This window comes from Salvia hispanica, chromosome 1, assembly GCF_029641045.1.
Source record: "Salvia hispanica isolate PSC_SH4W2 chromosome 1, Shi_PSC_v1, whole genome shotgun sequence".
NCBI classification, from domain to species: domain Eukaryota; kingdom Viridiplantae; phylum Streptophyta; class Magnoliopsida; order Lamiales; family Lamiaceae; genus Salvia; species Salvia hispanica.
In genome coordinates this window covers 42,198,505-42,219,891 of record NC_142692.1, presented here as the reverse complement: position 1 = coordinate 42,219,891, position 21,387 = coordinate 42,198,505, and the positions used below count along the sequence as shown (strand labels likewise).

At 36.6% G+C, this 21,387-nt stretch overlaps 3 protein-coding genes and 1 pseudogene across 5 annotated transcripts; 2 read left to right on the top strand and 2 right to left on the bottom strand.

Moving 5' to 3' along the window:
• The first annotated feature begins 568 nt into the window (after positions 1-568).
• Positions 569-2,029, top strand: LOC125217636 (butanoate--CoA ligase AAE1 pseudogene; annotated as a pseudogene).
• Positions 2,030-2,331: 302 nt separating this feature from the next.
• Positions 2,332-7,725, bottom strand: LOC125219559 (BTB/POZ domain-containing protein). Of its 2 annotated transcripts, none has more exons than XM_048121570.2 (13): positions 7,545-7,725; positions 5,682-6,495; positions 5,261-5,590; positions 4,960-5,190; positions 4,496-4,657; positions 4,123-4,335; positions 3,985-4,032; positions 3,860-3,912; positions 3,633-3,762; positions 3,476-3,550; positions 3,203-3,283; positions 2,732-2,800; positions 2,332-2,659 (listed from the first exon to the last, which is right to left on the bottom strand). In XM_048121570.2, exons 2-13 carry the CDS (start codon positions 6,474-6,476, stop codon positions 2,441-2,443), a joined length of 2,406 nt encoding a protein of 801 aa, XP_047977527.1. In that variant the 5' UTR covers positions 6,477-6,495; positions 7,545-7,725; the 3' UTR covers positions 2,332-2,440. The 2 variants fall into 2 exon arrangements, with proteins under 2 accessions (XP_047977527.1, XP_047977528.1); XM_048121571.2 differs by lacking the exon at positions 7,545-7,725 and adding an exon at positions 7,023-7,200.
• Positions 7,726-8,445: 720 nt separating this feature from the next.
• On the bottom strand, positions 8,446-11,213 carry LOC125219560 (cyclin-B2-3-like). The gene is made up of 12 exons (XM_048121572.2): positions 11,068-11,213; positions 10,775-10,863; positions 10,571-10,670; positions 10,419-10,475; positions 10,304-10,340; positions 10,080-10,220; positions 9,868-9,999; positions 9,645-9,734; positions 9,355-9,576; positions 9,178-9,276; positions 8,898-9,076; positions 8,446-8,801 (listed from the first exon to the last, which is right to left on the bottom strand). Exons 2-12 carry the CDS (start codon positions 10,827-10,829, stop codon positions 8,660-8,662), a joined length of 1,254 nt encoding a protein of 417 aa, XP_047977529.2. The 5' UTR covers positions 10,830-10,863; positions 11,068-11,213; the 3' UTR covers positions 8,446-8,659.
• Positions 11,214-15,178: 3,965 nt separating this feature from the next.
• LOC125219166 (uncharacterized) lies at positions 15,179-17,873 on the top strand. Of its 2 annotated transcripts, XM_089056507.1 has the most exons (5): positions 15,201-15,273; positions 15,407-15,466; positions 16,077-16,833; positions 16,926-17,009; positions 17,497-17,873. In XM_089056507.1, exons 3-5 carry the CDS (start codon positions 16,146-16,148, stop codon positions 17,592-17,594), a joined length of 870 nt encoding a protein of 289 aa, XP_088912633.1. In that variant the 5' UTR covers positions 15,201-15,273; positions 15,407-15,466; positions 16,077-16,145; the 3' UTR covers positions 17,595-17,873. The 2 variants fall into 2 exon arrangements, with proteins under 2 accessions (XP_047977020.1, XP_088912633.1); XM_048121063.2 differs by lacking the exon at positions 15,407-15,466 and having other exon boundaries at positions 15,179-15,273.
• Positions 17,874-21,387: the final 3,514 nt, after the last annotated feature.

Sequence of the window (21,387 nt, the reverse complement as noted above, 5' to 3'; positions counted from 1 at the left end):
CGTTACACAATATATATACCGACTAATACTTAAGTAAAATGGTACGATATAACGGTATTCTGATATACAATAGTATTGTTCGGCATAAAGATAAATGAAATGGTACGGTATAATAGTATTGGAAATGTTCCATACTGAAACTTCGGTAAAACTTCGGCATAAAGTCAGACTCCTCGCAACTCTTTCCCATTTAATTTCTATATTCGACCTTGTCTAGCTTGATCATAAAAATATACTCCTAGTAAATGATTATTCATGGGTAATTTATGGAGATTTTGCTACATATCCACTACTACCTTTTTATTTTGCTTGAAGTTGTATTCATTGCTAGACTATAACACAATGCTGTATCGCTATCTAAAATAATCTCATGCAAAATCAGAATTTGACGAATGTTAAGTAATTTATAGACATGACTAATTTCTGGACATTTTTTGTAATTACATATCTATTGCTTTCATTTTTCTAGAATTTTCAACAATATATAACAACATAGTATATGGTGTAACTAGGTTGCTTGCTTGGCTCCAAACATCCCAGAAACTTATGAGCTACATTTTGCTGTTCCAATGGCTGGAGCAATCCTCTCCATCCTAAACACACACCATGATTCCGCCATGGTGGCCGCGTTACTCACACGTTCCCAACCCAAGATCGTCTTCGTGGACTACCAGTTTCTCGACATTGCCAATGGCGTGTTAAAGATCATGTCCGAGAAGGCCATCCGGTTGCCCTGCCTAATCTTGATCCCAGACCCTCATGATTCCGTTTCTGGCATGACAACATACGATTCGTTACTAGCGGAATCGGAGAATGAAGATGAGTTTGTGGTAGTAAGGCCGGATGACGAGTGTGACCCTATATCTCTCTGCTACACCTCTGGCACGACCTCGACCCCCAAATGCGTTGTGTATAGCCACAGAGGCGCGTATCTCAACTCATTGTCTTCGATTCTGCTCACCGAGATGAAATCCATGCCTGTGTATCTGTGGACTGTACCCATGGTCCACTGCAATGGATGGTGCCAGGCTTGGGCCGTCGCGGCCCAAGGTGGCACCAATATATGTCTAAGGAATGTGACAGCTGAGGGAATATTCGACAGTGTGGCCAATCACAGAGTGACACATATGGGAGGTGCTCCCACCATCTTGAACATGATCAGCAATGCTGGTGCTAGTGAAAGAAGGCCTCTCCCGGGGAGGGTGGCCGTGATGACAGGTGGCGCACCACCGCATCCCCGGGTGCTATCTGAGATGGAGGAGCAAGGGTTCGACATCACACACGCGTATGGCCTCACAGAGACCTACGGGCCAGGGACCATATGCGCGTGGCAGCCAGAGTGGGACGCCCTGCCTCTTGAGGCGCGGGCGAAACTCAGGGCGCGACAGGGAGTGCAGCATCTCGGGATGGAAAATGTCGATGTGAAGGACCCTGTCACTATGCAGAGTGTGGCTCGGGATGGGAAGGCGATGGGTGAAGTGATGTTTAGAGGGAATACGGTGATGAGTGGTTACTATAACGACATTAAGGCGACTGAAGAAGCGTTTCGAGGGGGTTGGTTTCGTACGGGAGACTGGGGCGTTATGTATCCCGATGGGTACATAGAGGTGAAAGATCGGTCCATAGATGTAATCGTGTCTGGAGGGGAGAATATAAGCTCGATAGAGGTGGAGGCGGTCATCTTTAGCCATCCGGCCGTGTTTGAGGCTGCTGTCGTGGGAAGGCCGGATGAGGATTTGGGCGAGACGCCTTGTGCGTTTTTGAAACTCAAGGAGGGTCATGCTGCAACCGAGGAGGAGATCATGACCTACTGCCGCGAGAGGTTGCCTCACTACAAGGTTCCACGGACAGTGGTTTTCGAGGATCTGCCGAAGACTTCTACCGGGAAGACGCAGAAGTATGCGCTCAGGGCCAGGGCCAGGGCCAAAGCTATTACGGATCTTGTCTGAGTTACAGGCTCCATTTCGAGTTTTCTTTGTCTTTGTCACTTCTTTTCCATAATGCAAAACGTAGTCGAACTACTATGGTATAACAGTATCAAGATAATTAATTATAAATAAGATTATTGTATTTTGGTCCAACTTAAATAAGATTGTGTTTTTACCTAAATGATGAAATACGAGTAAATGACTAGTGAAGATGTGAAAATAAAAAAATTTAGAACTTTAAATCACAGACACTTAAATGGCAAAATGCGATATTTTTGTACTTTCCATATCAGAGTTCAAAATGGCAAAATATATAGTTCAACAATTAACTCGATAATTGTTGTTAAAAGTTTATTTATTCTGATAAAAAAATATAAAAAAATCAGGAAAAAGGGGAAAAAAGTGCAACGAGGCAAGAAAAAAACTACTCAAAATGTCTGCCAAAATATTACATGCTTCATAGTGCAGAGGGCCAAACAAGCCCTACCAAAATTCCTTTTACACAAAGTGGTTTAACGGAAGTAACCGTAAAGCTCCAAGAAGCAAATGCAGAGGATCCAAGGGTTGGCAGCGTCGGTGGTCGGAGCCGTCAACACCACTCGGAAGTATCGGAAGGGAAGAAGAGCATTCGGCCCAGCAACGGGCCACGATGCAAACTGGCCGGGCTTGCATATGGTTTCATCTTTCTCGTGCACTCGCAAGTTCGTCCAACTGCTCCCATCCATGGAACCCTGCAACGCGTCGTTCATCTCCATTTTAGTCGATCAACCCCAATCAATCAGTTTAGGCGAAGAAATCCGTACCTGAAAACTCCAGTTCCTGATGAAAGCCCTTGAACCATCCTGCCTCATTGTGTAATGGTTGCACATCAACTGAGGATAACAGCGAATTATGCGATTACTTTCGGCTATAGCTTTGACTCGTATAAATAATATAGACTAATCCACTTTTGATCATGTATTTATTCAAATACGAAAATCATGCATAAGGGTGTTCTGTTGCTCAAGATTAACCTATTACTGTAAGATTTTCCGAGGTTAATTTTGTCACGGGAAGACCAAGACACATAAGCCAAGTCTAATCCTATGTGGGAGATTAAGTTCTCGGTCATATCTACCCAATCGAGCATTATTCATGAGCCTCAATCTTTATCGAATCCGTCAAACCAAACATGAGTAATGGTTTCACATCAACTGAGGAAATGAGTCCCCCCCCCCCCTAGATTGCCGTTGAGTGAGAATCAACATTGTGCGTGCGGACAATAGCAATCGCACCTGATGACCGTTGCCGAGGTCGACCATCCACCAGGCGGTGTTTCTCCCGTCCTCCATCCGGGGACCAGCGAACGATGTTCCCTATCGTGAATCAAGTTCGTTTAACTTTGGTTCTAAACCAAGAAACATAGAACATTGTGTTAGACCGTCTCACGAGTCAAGTCTGTAACACAATACTATACTCGGTATCCATCCAGGTATAGGTATTGTGTTACAGCTCGATCCACGAGACTGTCTCACACAAGGGTCCCCGACTAAAAAATATCTACTCACCTGGTAACTCCTCGAAACCAAGACCTTTGGATCGGTAAATCTCGAGAGTGGACTGCTTGCGGTGATCGTTACTCTCTGTGACACATAAAGATTACACGGTAATGAATACACATGCCTCTGCAGAAGGAGAATATATGCAGAAGGTTATGTGTTTCACCTTTGATAAAACGGGATTCACCCACCGATGCTCCCCATACGACGTGCCAGAAAAATACAGCACCCCATTGCTATCGCCATTGCATATGTACTGTAGCTCCTTAAAACTTGATCTTCTGTGCTGGAATTTACTGTTGAAAGTGGAACAGCGACAGCATCGGTATATGGCTGGTAAACTTTGGTTTAAATGTCCATAAAAAACAACAGAAAACGAGAAGGGGAGCTTACATCTGGTCGTGCCCGGAGGATCCGCACTCCAAAAATGTAACGGCTTCTTTCACCTGTGAAAGATCCAAGTTAGATAAAAGTAGCTACTCGAAAATGAACTCAGGCGAGGGACTATTGGAGCCTACCAATTCACTGAATCTAGGAATTTGCGCGCTAATGTTGCTTCTCTCCAGCTAAAATCAACGAAAAGTTTGACAATTAGAAACCAGTTGTTCTAGTAAAGTTTGTTATAACTCAGATAAGCACAGAGATCTAGCACGTGCCTTTTGAAGGATCGAGTACGGAAGCAGAGGGAACCGCACGAAATCTAGAAACTCTTCTAGGAAGTTGAGTCTTTCACCAAAAACAAGCTCAGGTGATAAGTTCAGCATCATCTCGTCTACGCTCTCCCATCCGAACAACTCCTCTGCTTCGCAACACCAAAGCAAGACTGCATTGAGCACTCGTTCTTCGGAAGTTACTGTCAAATCTGGATGCTGCAAGAAACAATTTTTGACATGAGATAGTGTCACAAATAATAAAAATTGCTCCTATTTAACTAAAATGCCATATCGAATAAAAAATGATCATATTGCACATGAATGCATAGGAACGTGTATCTTGGACGACCCTATATGCAATCGATATAAGATTCACCTGAAGAATGTTCCCAAACGTTGCTTCGTCTAACATGACAAAGTCGATGCTTGCGGTTGTACAATAATCAAAATGCGTCGCGAATGTCCTCTGACATGTTTCTTCAATTACTTTACATGAAGGAACAGACGAAACGACTAGCAGAACATGGCACACTGAGTCCTGCAACAAAGTTCGAAAGTCAGCCACACGAACAACAATGCCAAAATTGTCCGCTTCCTCGTCCATTAAACTTGGCATAATACAAAAACTCGTAGAATGATCTTCTTCCACTAGAATTCCATGCCTGCCTGTAATATATAGATGAGAGACATCAATATTCATAAATTTTCTCAGCTTTCGTGTTCACAAGCCCAATACTCCGCCATTTTCTCAGATCTGCTCGCCCGATTAACAGGCTTTACTTCAGTGAGAAATTAATACACGATAAACAGAACATAATAAGGCAACGGTTACTGTATTACCTCGGAGAGGTGCTCTAGAAGCCTTTTGCAACATTCCTGATGAAGAAGAGAAACCCCAAATTGATCCGCTAACAAAAGAAGCTGTAGTAGCAACACATCAGTGTCCACGTCGTCGTGCCCGCTGATTTCTCCACTGTACATGAATTGGAGCATAGTCATGAACGCATCGAAGTAGACGTCCTTCAAGCAAATCTTCGATGAAACACTTTCGTTCATTCCATTTGTGAACATCTGCACTTGCAATAAAATGAATATTAATACAAGCGTTGCGTCTCATCCCAGGATCCAGATATTGTCCTACCTTTGTAAAAGGGGCACTCCACAAGCCTAGGATGATTCGATGCGACCGTGCGACTAGATCATGGCCTTCGACATAGATTTCCACATCGCTGTACTCACTGGTTGAAAGAAAGCTATTGAGACGTTTAATATCAATGGGTATTTTGTTCAGGAACACCGCGGGGCAACTGAGCCGAGAGCTCGGGTACGATATCTCTACACTTTTTCCAGAGTCAAAAAGTTTCTTGTTAAGTTTGAACCGCTCCATCAATTCATCGCACTGCTTTGCCAATGCACTTACTTCAAACCGTAAGCTCAGGGTTCTCAAAGAACTGAGACGTGATTCCGGAACCTACATCAGGACAAAAATATGTTATTATTCATTTTTTGCTGAACGATTTGATGACGACATACAATGAGTAACTTATAAAAGTGCAACTTACCTCAGTGTTGCCCGTGTAGATGTACTCGAGCAGTGCACGGAGTGTAGGATAGGAAACATCTTCAAGATGGATAATATCTTCTCCCGTTGCACTAAAACCGAAACTCCCAGATGCAGCCAATATGACCTTATGAGCTGGAACGGCCTTTTCCTCTTGCCCGACTATGAAGAAAACATCGGATACTTCCCAGCTCTCCAGAAATTTTTCAAGGCCCCAATTCTCATAGTCGCCAATCTCCTCTTCCGACTCCTCATCGGCATCTTCCATGCCATCATATTCACCACAATCCACGTGCTTCCATAAGGATATATGGTTCTGCTTTAGAGGCAATACATTAATATTCCGGTACCCCACGTGTCTGTCCCAACTGCTAAGCCCAACATACTGAACGCTGCAATTGGGGTTCGAGTCCAGCCACTGAAAGACGAGATTTTGGAAAGGGTACCTGCCCTTACCAATGCTTATGAGGCCATCATAAATACTGATCCAGTAACTCTGAAATGCCGATGAACAGTAAAGATCGACACCAGCGACATCCACAACCGTCTTCCCATCAACCTCGATGTTCAACCTTTTGTTTCTGTGGCTTCCTATAATCACCGTGTAATGTGGGCTATTATCCCTTTTGTAATGGTAATGCTGACTGCCTGTTTTTTCTCGGAAGACGACTGTGACATCATTGTGTGCGAAGGCATCAAAAGCAACACAGCCTCTACCGGCTTCTCTAAACCTGAAGTTGTCATTCCAAGCACACTCAAACGGTGCTACAGTAAGGAACTTCTTCTGCTTCTCCATAATTCACTCTGTGTTTTCTCTGTAAATCAACCACGTCGAAATGCATCAAGTAAAGGATCAAACTTTTACTTAATAAAGTATCACATACACCAAGAAGACATACTAGAAAGAATTCACAATCTACTTATGCTTGATCCTGTTCACAATCTACTTAACAGGACATGTAAAACTTATCAATGATCTGATCCAACTAATCTAGAAAATCCCAACAATGTCAATCGAAAAAAGGGAAGCCTTAAGCACAATGATCCCTTTATATATAATGTTACATAAAACTTGCAGCCACGTCTTATCCAAGCGAAAACTATCTAAATATCCAAATACTATTAATTTGATCCCAAATAGGGAAGGAAATAAAAGAAAACAAACTCCAAAAAAGGGAAAAAAACTAGCTAGCATCTCAGCATTGATACACGGTAAATTATACTTATGACACTATGCCATCATACAGCTTAAGGTTTCGAAACCCCTTCGATTGTCTACCAATACGTCAACAGGCTATTGCTGCGAAAAAACAACCGACAAACAATAAAATGCAGTAAGTACCTTCTCAGGAGCTTCTAAAAGGTCAAGAACTACACACCAAATGCCCAAATAGCAGGTTAAGATAGAAAATTTGGATTGAATATAGATGTTTTGTTGGAGATTCAATAAGAGGAACTAGAATTTAAATAGTTGGCAAAAGTTGCTGAAAACATCACACAATAAACCACAATCACTATCATACCAAAAGAAAAATCAGCCTTGAAAATCCTCAAATAACAACAAATACTAGTCACAATTTGGGATAAGCCCAGAAATGATCAGAATCCAAAATATTGAAACCCCACCTCAGAAATTGCAAATATCCATTCCCCAACAAGTTGCAAGACCACAATGACCACATGTTCATTACACCGAAAAAATATCTAAAAATCCAAACTTTATAAAAATTAATAAAGCTTCCATCCGTCCCTGTAGCAAGAAATCCGACAATATCTAGCAAGATTCTCTGGAGATAAACAAACACCTCATGATATAGTGTAAATAATTAAAATGAATAGAAAAGAGAGATTTTTTTACAGGTACCTGGAATCAAATCCTAAAAAACCGTCTCTTTCAGTGAGGGAGCACCTCATCTGCTCAAGATTTTCCAAATAAAACAACCACCGAATCCAACTTTGTGTGTAAGAAATTTCTTGATTAAGGATAGCAGAGGCTGGCAGAGAAATCCGTTAAGATGGAATTGGATATTTTCGGAGGTTGATGTAATGCTGTAATATCCATTAAAATTTCGTGGAGAAATGTGAAATTGGAATCCTGGAAGCAAACACATATGATACGTGGCATTTCGCCAAACAAAGCAATCATATTTTTTGTTTTATTCGATATTATAATATTTACTGAAACAAAATAAATAGTTTTAATAATTAAATCTATTAATTACTACTTTTACGAATTAATAAAGATTAAATTTTTTTGAAGTTATTTTTGTTTTTCAAAATCAGCCGAAAGAATTCCTATAGAAAAATAATAGTATAAAATACAAAATATAAAATAAAAAACGCAAACCAAATAAATGTTTGTATTTATGAACAAAATAATTAGGAATACTTCTACATAACAATAAAAGGTGACATTATTATAGAAGAAAAAATGAGTAATTCAACAACATTTGGTGATTTCGTTTTCTTTGAATCAAACAAAATTGGTGATTTTGAATGGTTTGTTATGTAGTAAAGATTATATCTGGACATCACAATCCGCCACATCAGATTGAAGTGTGCTGTCTCATAATATCAAAATCAAACTACACAATTGTTCAACCAATTATATCTACAAAATTTAACTAACTTGTGACTGAAATCAGCAAAAATTGTAACTACACAAAATATCATGATGTGAAATTTGGTGTTTTCATATTAAGATAAAAATGTTACTAGTACTTTGGAGGGATTTATGAACATAAATCACAATGAAGAAATATATATAAGCAAACAATCACTTTCCTTCAATGAGATATTATATAAATTCAGACATTACAAAGAACACAATGGATCATGAGTGAAAAGCCCACCATCACAAAGAACATGATGGAAGTAAAAATAGCAAATAAAAATCAAGAAAAATAGCAAATCTTGTAGAAGGCCAAGCAGATTTATCACTCAACCATCTTATTGTGTGTATATTCCCTTTCTGTGTCATCATTTTGCTTCTTTGAGGAAGACAGCAGCCTTGATTTTAGCAGCATAGCCGTATTTGGAAGTCGAGTACTTCTTGTAGACACCGGTAAGCTTCCCGTTTCCTGCATTCTGATGGAGAGTCACCATCAATCTTGCACATTCCCTGCAAAAAACAAAACAGTTGGATTAATCAACAATGTGTTTGATGAATCAGAATGACTCTCTCGTCGTCTGTGCTCAGTTTCGACTGCCTACTAACATGAGTTCATCTTTGCTGTAGCTAGTATGCTTCCCACACGTCCTGCTCCACGTTTCACATTGAGTGAGTGTGCATTGGGCTGTGAAGATCGCAGCAGACGCGAGGAGGGATGGTGGGAAACGCAGCATCTCATACTGAACGAGGGAGAGTTCGAGTATGTAGAAGGACACAAGCTCCAACTAAGGGAAACAAACAAACAATCCCATCATCAGTCAAATAACATCAATTCTACAAACCTTCTTGTGTGTTTTGTTTGCTTAAAAATGCATAATCGACAAACCTTCTTGTCGGACTGAGCAGCTTTGAGGAAGCGCCTCATGAACACGTATGGAGTTGGAAGCGACATATTGAACTGTAAGGTATTGACTATCGACTTCTCCTGCAGAGGAAAGAAACAGTTGAAATCAGCAAATGTCACATTGTCTCGTGCGGATTAGAAACACAATTCGTGGATTACCATGTTTAGCACTTCTTTTCTCGAGTAGACGTTGTCGGATATCAAAACAAGGTCTCGCACAACAGGAACAGAGACTTCCTCGTACTTGCAGGCTAGGAGCAAAGCGGTTATTCCAACAAGCTGCAATCTTTTCCTCTCCACGGACTGGATTGCCAAGAATCTATCGATGAGATTCACAGTTAGATACAACGTCTCATCCATCAGCTCGAACTTGTAATGCACCTGCATAACATATACAATGTCAGCAGCTGCTCGGTTTTTGGATATTCTGGTGCATTCGTTCAGTTTACCTCGATCAGCCAGTCAATGAGAATTCCCCTCATTCTATCGTTGATATCAAACTGTTGAGCCATGTAGTTTGATGGGACACAGCTTGAGCTCTGCGACAAAACATAAAGCTCAAACAAACTGATATGAACACGAAGAAATCGACTCTCGTGGTGAATCAAGGCCCTCTTTCACACTGAACCCATGAAGCAAGATTAGAAACACAAGTAGAAGAAAGGTTTTAACCTCTGTCTTTTTGTAATATGCATATATGTCATCAATATACTCGGTAACTGCAAGTGGATTCTTCTTATCACAATCATCTATATCCACAATCGGCTCATCCAAGTCAAGGTCTTCCATCTCAACTTCATCATCCTAAGAAGCACAAATTCACACTCAACAGACAGATTTATGCAACCCTTTAGGAAAATAGCAAAACAACACGAAATGAATACCATTCGATCAATTTCCACCTGCATAGCTTCCGTATGTTGCACATACATCGGCATATCATGGTCCTCAGAGGCTTCTGCCTCGATGGTAATGCCGTCTGATGATTTATGCTCAACAGCATGTTGGACGGATGGCTTCACATCCTGCATCAAGATAGGCACTTCTTAAGCAACATAAACGCTAAACTATTTCGAAAACATGACATCTTCTCCTATAAGACATATACCTGCTTCTCTTTGACAGCTAATTGTGCAGCAAACTTCCTAAAAATGCACCAAGAAACCAACACAAATATTAAGATTTTTCAGAGAAATACAATAAAGCTGGAGATGTATGCAAACCTAGTCACTGGACGATGAAGCGGAGCCACGGGATTCTTCTGAAAGACACCATTTTTCCTAAACAAGATCAAGAAATGTGAAGAAATAAGCAAATGGGGCTTCACATATCAACAAGAAAGGAAAGAAAAAGTTGAGGCTTTATGATTCTATACTCTTTCAAGACGCCCCTTTTCTGAACTCCAATCACATTGCTGTCGATTGTGCTCAACGCCTTCCTTCTATTCCCAGCCTGAGCAGTAACCTTCATCCCCCCTTTGAACAATAATACATTGAATCGATCATCAAGAAATGCTAGAGGGTTCTAATCGAGAGAAAATCAATAAAGAATCAAAACCCCTTTCGAATTTCAAAATTACCATGGTTGTTTGATTGTCTGATCACGCCACGGAAATTCTCACTTTGGCCCTCCATTTTCTGTCCTCTTCAAACGCACCCAACTAAAATTCTGATGAAAAAAAGAATCAAACCTCAAAATGAATAAAAAAAAATTGGGATTGAGGAAAGATAATCACTCTCAAGAGCGATGGACAACAAACCCCACATCACAAAATCAGACGAAAAAAGAAGAAGCCTTTGAATTCAAGAAAATCCAAGAACAAAAATTCAACACAAGAAATCCCAGAGAAGGAATCAATTAATGGAGCATTACAATCTCCCTTCTCTGACAGAAAGATGGAATCTTTGCTTTCTTGAATGTTGTTTCGATGAAATTCGAGAAGGGTTTTTGAAGAGAACGTAAACAGCGGTGCGTGTCTGATTTTCTCTCTCTAGATTTATTTGAAAACAACGGCTAGTGAACGAAATTGGTTGTACGATGAAATTGTTCCCTGTTTGGGCAAACGGTTAATTGCAACCAACCCAAAATTATGGCATTCAAAAATAATTTTCTTTTTTATTACTCAAGTTACCTTATTTTCCTATTATATTTTCAACTCTTCTACTCCCTCCGTCCCAGATAATTCGACCCAATATTCCATTTCGGACCGTCCCACATAATTTGTCTCACTTCACTTTTACCATTTTTGGTAGTGGACCTCATATTCAACTAACTCATTCATTCTCACATTTTATTATAAAACTAATACTTTAAAAATAGGATCTACATCCCACCAACTTTTTCAACTCACTTTCCATTAGATTTCTTAAAATCCGTGTCGGGTCAAAGTGTCCCAAATTATCTGAGACGGATGGAGTAATAATAATTCCGCAGTCAAACAATAATTATCTTACTTATATTGTAATTGTTCAATCCACTTTCCTTTCTGGTTATTTCTTGCTTCTTGTAATTGTAGTTCTTTGATGCTAAATATGGATAGAAAATTTAAATTAAATTCTCTACATATGGAAATGTATTTGGTTATATAGTAAAGTGGAGTATTTGAAATGGTTTATCAAATATTTGGATATTGAATTTTTTGGTTATTTAATCTGTAATTGTTAAGGTCATGTATGATTCAAATAATTAATAGTAGTAGTATTTATTTTCAATAAATTAATTACTTAAAAATTAAAATTACAAGTTGAAGTAGAATGTAGTAACAAGTAACACGATTATTTCAACACATCATCAACCTTAGACCATCTGACGTTAATTATGCAATTATGCAAGTACATGATTAAAGTAATTAAAATTTGAACATGATTTTTTTGCAAAGAGGGTGTAGAATATATTTCACACATTGCGCATACATGAATCCATGATTTTAGGATGAGTTTTTGCTTACCATAAAATATTTAAATTAATAATCATTGTACGATGATAAATTGCAATCAACTCCAATTTTTACATATTGCTTTTTCCATCTATGTGGCCAGTGGATTGCAAAGTAAATCCATAAAAAGTACTCCATATGATCGTGTAATGGTAAAAAAACAGGATCGTTTATTTTTGAGAAAGGGTAAATTGAAAAAAAATAACGTGAATCTTTTAACTTTAAAAATTACTGTAATTTTCTAATAAGATCCAGTTTTGGGTGAAATATTCTTGTTAGTACAAACCTATCTCATATCGGACATTTGAGGAAAGTTGGAAGGTGTATATAATTCATGTCCAACTCCAATTAGTTTGAGGCATTTTGAGAGTAATCCAAAAACAAATCCGTGCGGGCTTGACCCAAAGCGGACAATATCAAACTAATGTTTGCCGACGCCGACAATCCTGACAAGTGGTATCAGAGCCAGGTTGGCGTCGGGTCTGGTCCGATTTGCGAGACCCATGTTTGAGTGGTGCCGACGATCCGTTTGAGTTGGAGCCCATTATGTGTTTCGATGTGGTCTCGGTTTGAGGGGGAGGTTTGTTAGTACAAATCTATCCCACATTGGACATTTGAGGGAAGTTGGAAGGTGTATATAATTCATGTCCAACCCCATTTAGTTTGAAGCCTTTTGAGAATAATCCAAAAATAAATCCGTGCGGGCTTGACCTAAAACGGACAATATCAAACTAATGTTTGCCGACGCCGGACAATTCTATTGTGACATTAACAATTCTATGGGAACAAGACCGTCTATAATATTTTTTTTAATCATTTTTCTAATATAGCTCAATTATGACATCAATTTTGAAACATGCGTCAACAATATAAAGTACTAGGAAATAATAAATTTTTGTCATTGAAAAATCTGAACAACGTTACTATAATTCAAGATTTTTTCGCCTATTTTTCGAGTTTCAGGACGAATCAACATTTGACCATTATTCAAAAAATTTCCGCGAAATTGGACTTTATAGAGCACATGACATATCAATATGGAGTAATTTTTATATATAAATAAATCAGAAGGTTGGGGGAGATAAGTTGGACTTTATTCCCTCTTTGTCCATTTTAACTTTTTCTTATCTTCAAATTCAGAAAAAGACTTTTGTTATGAGTAGAATAAGATTTTTATCTCATAAGCGCAACATAATTTGAACGTGAAGTGCGATTTAAGTCTCCTAAATCTAAAGTAAGTTCTTTTAGTCCAGGTTTGATAGGTGTGATAGCATAAGGTAAATTGAAATACCACGGATCAAGATCAAAATCATATTAAGTTTTTATGTTTGTTGTTAAATAGATAAAATAAAACAATGTAAAAATAATTTAGTAATTTTGATTATCTTACTAGATAAATGAGATATAAAATGATATTTTCCCTTATAAAAAATATGAATATATTTATCTTGTCTTGATAATAGCAATTATTTATTAACAAAAACGCAATGAATCACAGCAATCACAATCCTTATTGAAATATTTAATAGTGGCATAATGAATCATCCCACCCTAGCAGAGAATGTGATGGAATATAAAATTCAAAAATAAAAAAAATATCAAATCTTGTTATGGGTCAAGCAGATTATCTCTCAACCATCTTAGCGTGTATGTTTTCCTTTTTTTATCATCAATTTTCATCTTTTGAGAAAAAAAGTAGCCACCAATTAAGACACCAACTCTCTCATTTGTATATGATCATTACCTTTTAGTACATTTTTTCATTCTTACATTCTCTCTATAAATCTTTTCCAATCATCTTTGGTTGATGATTTGCTTCCTACTTCCCTCTTTTATGAGTGTTGCGAGCAAGGCTTTTGTGGTGGATAATCTTCTGGATTGCTTGAACATGCAAATTGGTTATGATCTGAACTTTTTAGAGTTCTTATCTTGATAGATTGAATGATCGAATGAGTCTTGTTGTATTTCTTTGTGGTTCGAGTGGGGTGTCATGGTCGGACAATTGGTTCGTAGCCAAATCTATAGGCTAAGATTCGGTTTTGATTTTGGTTTTAGATGGTTCTATCACTAGTCCCATTTGATACTTTCAGTAAATATATATATATATATATATATATTTAAAAGTCTATGTTTATGCGATAACTAGTATCACCGACGTGCAATGCACGACCCATTTTCTTTTATTTAAACTTATTTTATACTATAAAATGATTTTATAAATTCATAAAAATAGTATCGTATGAAATCTGAAATTATAAATATATAAAATAAAAATAATTATTAAAAAATATAAAATCAAACAAAGAAAAAAAACACATATACCGAATGAGAAACAATATTATTATTTCAAGTTCTAAACTCATATAACCAAATAAGTTTATAAACTAAAAATTGCACACAAATCACATATCATTTAAATCACTTTTAGATCTATACTACAAAAGATCAATCACGAACACATGTCAATAAAAATAATGTATAAATATATATTAGAAGATAGCCAAATCGATCAAAATCATCAACAAAAATACAACAAAATAGCATGGAATATACAACCGATATGCATGCATTTAGTCGGAAAGAAAAAAACTTGTTGCATACCCTAATAGTATTCCCGCATCGCCTACTTCCCGTGTAGCTGCTACCACTCATACCACGTCCAGAAAAGACAAATGAATAAGAGCTGCCACCAACCTAATATTCATATAGAGCACTACTTGAAATCTGAAATAGAAATTAAATAACCAACTAACACGCAATCACATGTTTCATATATTTTTAATTTATTTAATATCTATTTTAAATGGTCATTTTCCTAAATATTCTTAAAATTCCTCTTATTTTCCTAAACACCCCCAAAACTCTCCTTTTATATATTGTATAGATTGTGCCCCTTGAATCTAACATTTATTAGCACCCACAAAATTCTTCATAATTAGTTAAGCTTTCATATCTAATCCTTTTATTTATTTTTAAAAAATTTAAAAAGAACTTATCAACAATGGAAAAAATAAGAAATTATTTAACACGTGATATAAATGAGGTGAGCGCCCTCTTTTTTGAAAACCTCCTCTCCTCTCGCGCCGTCTCCCCCACTCCCCTACCCACATCCGCAATTTCCGATCTGCAAACCCACTCCTCCGGTGAGTCTCCCTCCGCTTCCCTACTATCACTACCGCCGCCTTTTTCCTTCATCTCGTTACTTTCAAGCTCAGCCGCAAAACTCCAGAATTCAAATTATTATATTTCTCATTTTCAATTTTGCAATTCATGTAGGGTTTTGGGGGGATATTCATTTTCTCCGGCGACAATTGTGGTTTAACATAGTTGGATGAGGTTTAGCTTTTGAATTACTAGGATGTTTTTCGCATTGCATTTGCCTATTCTATTTTGGATGTTTTGATTTTGTATTGAAGTTTTTAATTCCATCTTTTTGGGGGCAAATTTTCGAAATAAATTGTAGAATTTAGAAAGGTTTAAGTGGCTTTCTTATCTGAGCACATATTAGTTAATTGGCCAGTCAGAGTCAAGTTGTAAGTTTTTTAGGTTTTGAAGGGGAATGGAATCATTAGATTATCAATTTGGATTTTTTTCGTGCATTTCCGATCTCTATAATACAGAGTGGATATTTGAAGGTTATCTAATTATTGTTGAGTGAGTGCTTTTTTGGGGTGGGATGTTGGGAGAATTTCTTTAAGTTGTTGGGTCGAAATAGATGTACTAATTCTCTATTTTGTGTTTCGTTCCTGTAATCTGGTACTGGTAATGGTGGTACGTCTAGTGTTTCTGGTTTTTGTAGTCACTAAACGAATAGCATTTGCGAGTTTTGTAGAATCACTATATGTGAGGACTTGGGGATTGAAATATACGAATTTATGAACTAGAAGCTACGTTTACGCACAATATCTTACTTTTGCTGATGTTGTCTAACTTCATTTTGGTGCAGATCGTTGCTTTGGTCGGGGTATTTTGTGGGCACTACTTTGAAGCAGGTTTTCTTGTATTGACTTCTGTGATGATCAACAGCGAACGTAATGCAAATGTAAAGGCTGGTAGTGGGATTCCCACTCCTGCTCACGATAAGCAGCTCCCTGGTTCTGTGAAAAAGACGGCCCTCAGAGATTTGCAGAATGAAAATGTGGGATCAATTCATAAGCAGCAAGACTTACTTCCTGGAGGTGGGAAATCGTGTGGTGACAGAGTTAAGGTTTGTGGAAATAAAAGGCTTACACCTGAGCGCCCCTCAAGTTCCCAGGGTCTCCCATACTCAGCCTACAGTGGTACAAATGAAAATGTCATGAACGCACGTAGGAGATTTGAGCTGGAACTTGGAGTTGGAAGACTTCATAACAGTGTCGAGAAAAAGATTGCAAGTTATTCAGAAGCGAAGAACGCAGCAGCTCAGTTGCTGCAAGATGTTTCTCAGAAGCCAGTGAAGAATGGTAATCTCCATCAAGGTCCAGTAGTTACACCAAATAACCTGAAAGCAATCATGGCCTTTTCAAGTAGTGGCCCATCAGTGCCTAATTCTCTGGGGAAGCATCGCAATAGCACTCCAGTTGCTAAGGTTTCTCAAGAGCTTCCTCATACCGTTGATCTCAAGACCACAAATGATCTCCTAAGAATTGAAACTGAGCGCTTCATCCATCTGCAGAAGTTTCTGAAACAATGTGACGAAGCTAAACAAAGAGACTACACTCAGAGTGAGTCTTTGTCTTCCGTGTGTTTGGTGGATGTTTAATCTATGCGCTATATTATCTGACAAACACTGTTTGTTTGGCGTGACTTCCCCCAGCGCTCATGCATCTGCCCCCTTCAGAGTTGAGTAAGCATGCTGTGGAGTTGGAGAAACGAGCGATCCAGTTGACAATTGAGGAAGGTAGACAATTATTTGAGTGTTTTGTAGTTGCTTACATGGAAACATGAGCTATATGGTGTATTTGTCCATGAATATGTTGTGCAGTGGCATTTAAATAAGTGCATAACCTTGATACACTTGTTATGGGCTACTCTAAGTAATCACTTTGTCATTTTTATGATGTCCGATGGCGATATACTTTGGTACTCGTGTCAAAGATATGCTAAATACTCTACATTGGCTGACATCTGATAATGAATTTCTATGAACTGGTGCTCGAGCTGAACAGCCCACCCCTAGCATAGAAGCACCTCGAATGATTTGTAATGGACAAATCTCTCTCATAAGTATATCTGCTTTTTAGTCCCCCTCATATAAATTGGGGTGCATTATTGGTGTTGCCCACATTGTTAGCTTTCTAGTTTATTACGTTTTGAAGATTCGTGAGTAGTTCTTGGGTTGTCTACAGATACTTATTGGCTCTCTCTACACATTCTATTTGTTGCAGGCAACGAGATGCAGAGGATGAAGGCATTGAATATTTTTATCAAGCCTACGCCTGGGGACACTTTGACGGGCCAGCTATTGCAAGGAAACAAACGTTAACCGGTAAGGCTTGTGATAACCTTTTGTGCTGGTTAAGAAGAGATTTGTATTTCATGAGACAAAAGCTGAAAACAAATCTCTGTCTCATCTATATATTTTAGGTTCTCCTCCTTTTCTTGTTAGGTTGTAAAACTAAGTTCAGCAGTTGCCTCTTTTGTAGCCATATTTTGCAATTCCTCGATCATAGATGCTCTTTAGGAAATAAGCATTTATTAGAATGTAGCTTCTGTTTCTTGCTTTCGAATCATTAAACGTTTCCACGTCTGTTTTTGCCTTTTTTCTCTTCCTCTCCATGGATTCTGAAAAGGGAAAAGAAATTCCTTTCTAGTTTGATTCATCAAATCGAGATCATTAGAATAACTTGGATTCCGTATATTATTTGTGGAAAACTTTTTTTTTTACAGAAGTTTAAATTTAAGTATATAATCGAATTTTGAATTAATTAAACAAAGAATTTGTAAGTAGTTATAGAATATGAAAAATGGATACACAATATGAGGATGCAATGCTTTTTTTAGTAATAACTTATAAAAGTGATTATGATAAAACATCTCACCTTAACGATTGAACTCATTGTCTTGCCAATAATAGTAACCAATTAAAAAAAAGATTAATACATGAGTCATAACACCGACAACAAGCCCAAAGGATATATAGCTATTGTGCAACTAAACATTTTCCCTAAATTGTAAATACACTACCTTGTTCATAAAAATATTTTGTAGTTAAATTTGTGAACAATATCGATTTTAAACATAATTATTAAAATATGAAAGAGAAAAAAAGGCTGAAAAACGAACTAAGATGATTAAAATGAAAAATGTAACTATTTTTGTAAAATGAGAGTTGTATTATTTTTATTTTTCAATTTTTTTATTAATTTCTTATTGATTTTCTTTAAGAAATGTAGCTAGAGTTGAACCATTAGATGATTGAGAACAGGGACGGATGTATATGGATACTACAAGGGGCAAATGCCCCACCTTAAAAAAATTCATTAGTGCTATTTTGATCATTATTTTAAATTTTTTTTAAAAAAATACCATTATAAATGTCCCTTCTAAAATCCTTAAAATGTGTTTGTATGGAATTTTACTCCGCCTATATAGAATTTCTAGATCCGTCCCTGAATGAGAAGGGTTCATTTCATAACTTTTTTTTACTATTATAGCAGTTTGCAAATACGTTAATATTGATTGGCACCATAAAACATAATTCATCCGTCTATAAAAATAAACAAGGTTTCAGTTTCTGATTTAATACTACATTGGCTCGTGAATATAATTTTCTGTCTCACTCTCTGTTTTTAACTGAATATCAATAAATATGATATGTCTTGTAATGCCAACAAATATTAATTATATTAAGAAACTAATAAAGTATGATTTTCAATTTTTATTTTAAAAATACTCACTGAAATTTCTTACTTCTGCTTAGCATGCATAGTGATTAATTCAAACATGTTTTGATTAAAAAACAAGAAAGATAAATAAATATTCTTTACCTAAGTTGATTATGGTCGAAGATTACAATTAAAATAATGAGTAGGGTATAAAGTCATGATTTCTTATCCTTATCAAGTGTTTAGGATTCTATCCAAATTGATTGTGATCTTGCCACGTGTACCTCTGCTCTCAAAATTGCGAATCACAATTAAATGTAATCAACTTAGATCTAGAACGAATATGACGATTCACTGTAACATAACATGGATCCATTCGCACCGAGTCCACATGCAATAATTCCATTGAAACACCATCAATACTAAAAGATATTATTAATTAATTGATCAATTATTATCTATAAAAATTACGACGTAACAATAATGCACACTCCCATTTCTATTAAATGACCAATAAAAATTATAAAAATTGGCATGGCTAAGATTTTTCTTAGTGTACATCACTTTCCTCAAGGGAACGATATCGGTACGGAACTAACTACTAAGATATATTTGGGAAAACATTTTTAATTGATTATTATTCATAAAACATACTACTATTTAACTTGTAACAATATAATGTGTTATTCTATTAAAAATATTCCAGTCGATGTTGATACTATTCATCAAACTAGAAATAAAAATCCAATCATAATATATGTTGATACAATTCACCAAACTATAAATTAATAAAAACCTAATCTTTATACTATAATGATTCAACTCTAGTGACTTCTTTGCAACCAAATCCAACTCTTTTCCCTATTTAAATTTTAGCCCTTGCCCAAAGACTTTCAATTTCACACATTACAGTAAGTCCTAGAATGCAAAATTTTCGTGGTTGAATAGTTACAAAGCACCATCATCGTTTAAAAATCGTCTTCCTAATTGTTTGATTATAAAATCAGAAACCATCAATTTCAATGGCACGTGATATTGACTTTTTTTTATTACCTCTAGTTTGTGTTAGAGGAACATATTGGGTGTTGTGTATTATTGATTTTTTGTTTTGTTTTTTAGTAATAATTCATTTTTCAAATATTATAAAATAAAGCCAAGTTGATTTGCCAATAAGGTCTAGCTCAAATGGAAAAAAACTGAGATACTACAAAACACACGTTACGTGATGGGGCTTAAGTTCCTGCCCTGTTTTTTTTTTATTTAATAAAAACGTTAAATTTATTTAAAATATCTATCAATGATCGAATACTTTTTTCATAAAAAATTTAAAAACATAATGCCTACCAATATTTTTTCAAGGATGGAAGTGAGAATGGGATAGTTATTCATAATGCATTTTATATAGTATTTGTCTTGTACGTAGACATATTTATCATTCTATTTTAAATCTCAATTCCCACAAGATTTTGAATAATCGTCATTACATTTGAAATCACTAACATTTCATTCTCCAGCCATAATACTAGTCATTCCATGTCTTCTAATTTTTTTTAACAAAATTATCCTAATTTTTGTTCTCTCCCTCTCAATTCTCAAATGAATTATAATTATCATGTTATTCATTTTTTACCTTTATTTCATTTCACTATCTTCAAATGTTTTTATACAGTTCTACTACTCCCTCCATCCCAAGATATTAAACTCGTATACCACTTTGGGATGTCCCAACATACTTGAACCATTTCTATTTATAGTAGTAATCTACTTTATTACCAACTCCACTTACACCATTAAACAATACTCCTAAATTCTTGTGCCAAAAGAAATGAGTCTAATATCTTAGCACGTAGGGAGTGCATTTTACTCTACAAATATATAGCTAGCACATTCAATTGATAGCATGAAACATATTGAGGGAATTCTGACAGTGACTGTTCACACATAAATAAATTAAACAAGTTCGGATACACCTACTTTTGGCAAATAAATTAATTTGAAACAGAAATCATCAACGTTAGTCAAAAAAATGTGATTTCAAAAGATCCGAAAACTCACTAATTGATGGAGTAATATATTAACACTAGCTAGACTATGATTTTTCATTTAAATTACTAATCCAGTAATTAATGGTTTATATATAAGCAGTGTTTGTTTTGGCGTGTGTTTGCCATCAGACTAAATTAAATAAAATAAACAAATGTAGAGATAGGTACTTATCTAATATCTCGTCTTGTTGCTTTCTTTGGTAAAGGGCTTTGATCACTTAATGACAACAATAGGGTCCACAAACGCACTGCCACAAGTTTTGAGAGTTGAACATTCTTGCTTATTATCAATTGGTACATATACACAATTGATACGTACAAGTTTTTGAGAGTTGAACGTTCTAACGACAAATTACTGGATGACACAGGTTTTAATACACAATTAATAGATTAAAATGATAAAATA

Coding starts and splice junctions, on each gene's coding strand:
- LOC125219559 (XM_048121570.2), bottom strand. CDS start 6,476: ATGGAGAAGCAGAAGAAGTTCCTTACTGTAGCACCGTTTGAGTGTGCT. Junction 4,336..4,495: donor CGTTTGGGAACATTCTTCAG/GTGAATCTTATA, acceptor TGTTTCTTGCAG/CATCCAGATTTGACAGTAAC. Junction 2,660..2,731: donor TCAGGAACTGGAGTTTTCAG/GTACGGATTTCT, acceptor GACGCGTTGCAG/GGTTCCATGGATGGGAGCAG.
- LOC125219560 (XM_048121572.2), bottom strand. CDS start 10,829: ATGGAGGGCCAAAGTGAGAATTTCCGTGGCGTGATCAGACAATCAAAC. Junction 10,341..10,418: donor CTTCATCGTCCAGTGACTAG/GTTTGCATACAT, acceptor GTGCATTTTTAG/GAAGTTTGCTGCACAATTAG. Junction 8,802..8,897: donor TACAGCAAAGATGAACTCAT/GTTAGTAGGCAG, acceptor TGTTTTTTGCAG/GGAATGTGCAAGATTGATGG.
- LOC125219166 (XM_048121063.2), top strand. CDS start 16,146: ATGATCAACAGCGAACGTAATGCAAATGTAAAGGCTGGTAGTGGGATT. Junction 16,834..16,925: donor ACAAAGAGACTACACTCAGA/GTGAGTCTTTGT, acceptor GACTTCCCCCAG/CGCTCATGCATCTGCCCCCT. Junction 17,010..17,496: donor CCAGTTGACAATTGAGGAAG/GTAGACAATTAT, acceptor TATTTGTTGCAG/GCAACGAGATGCAGAGGATG.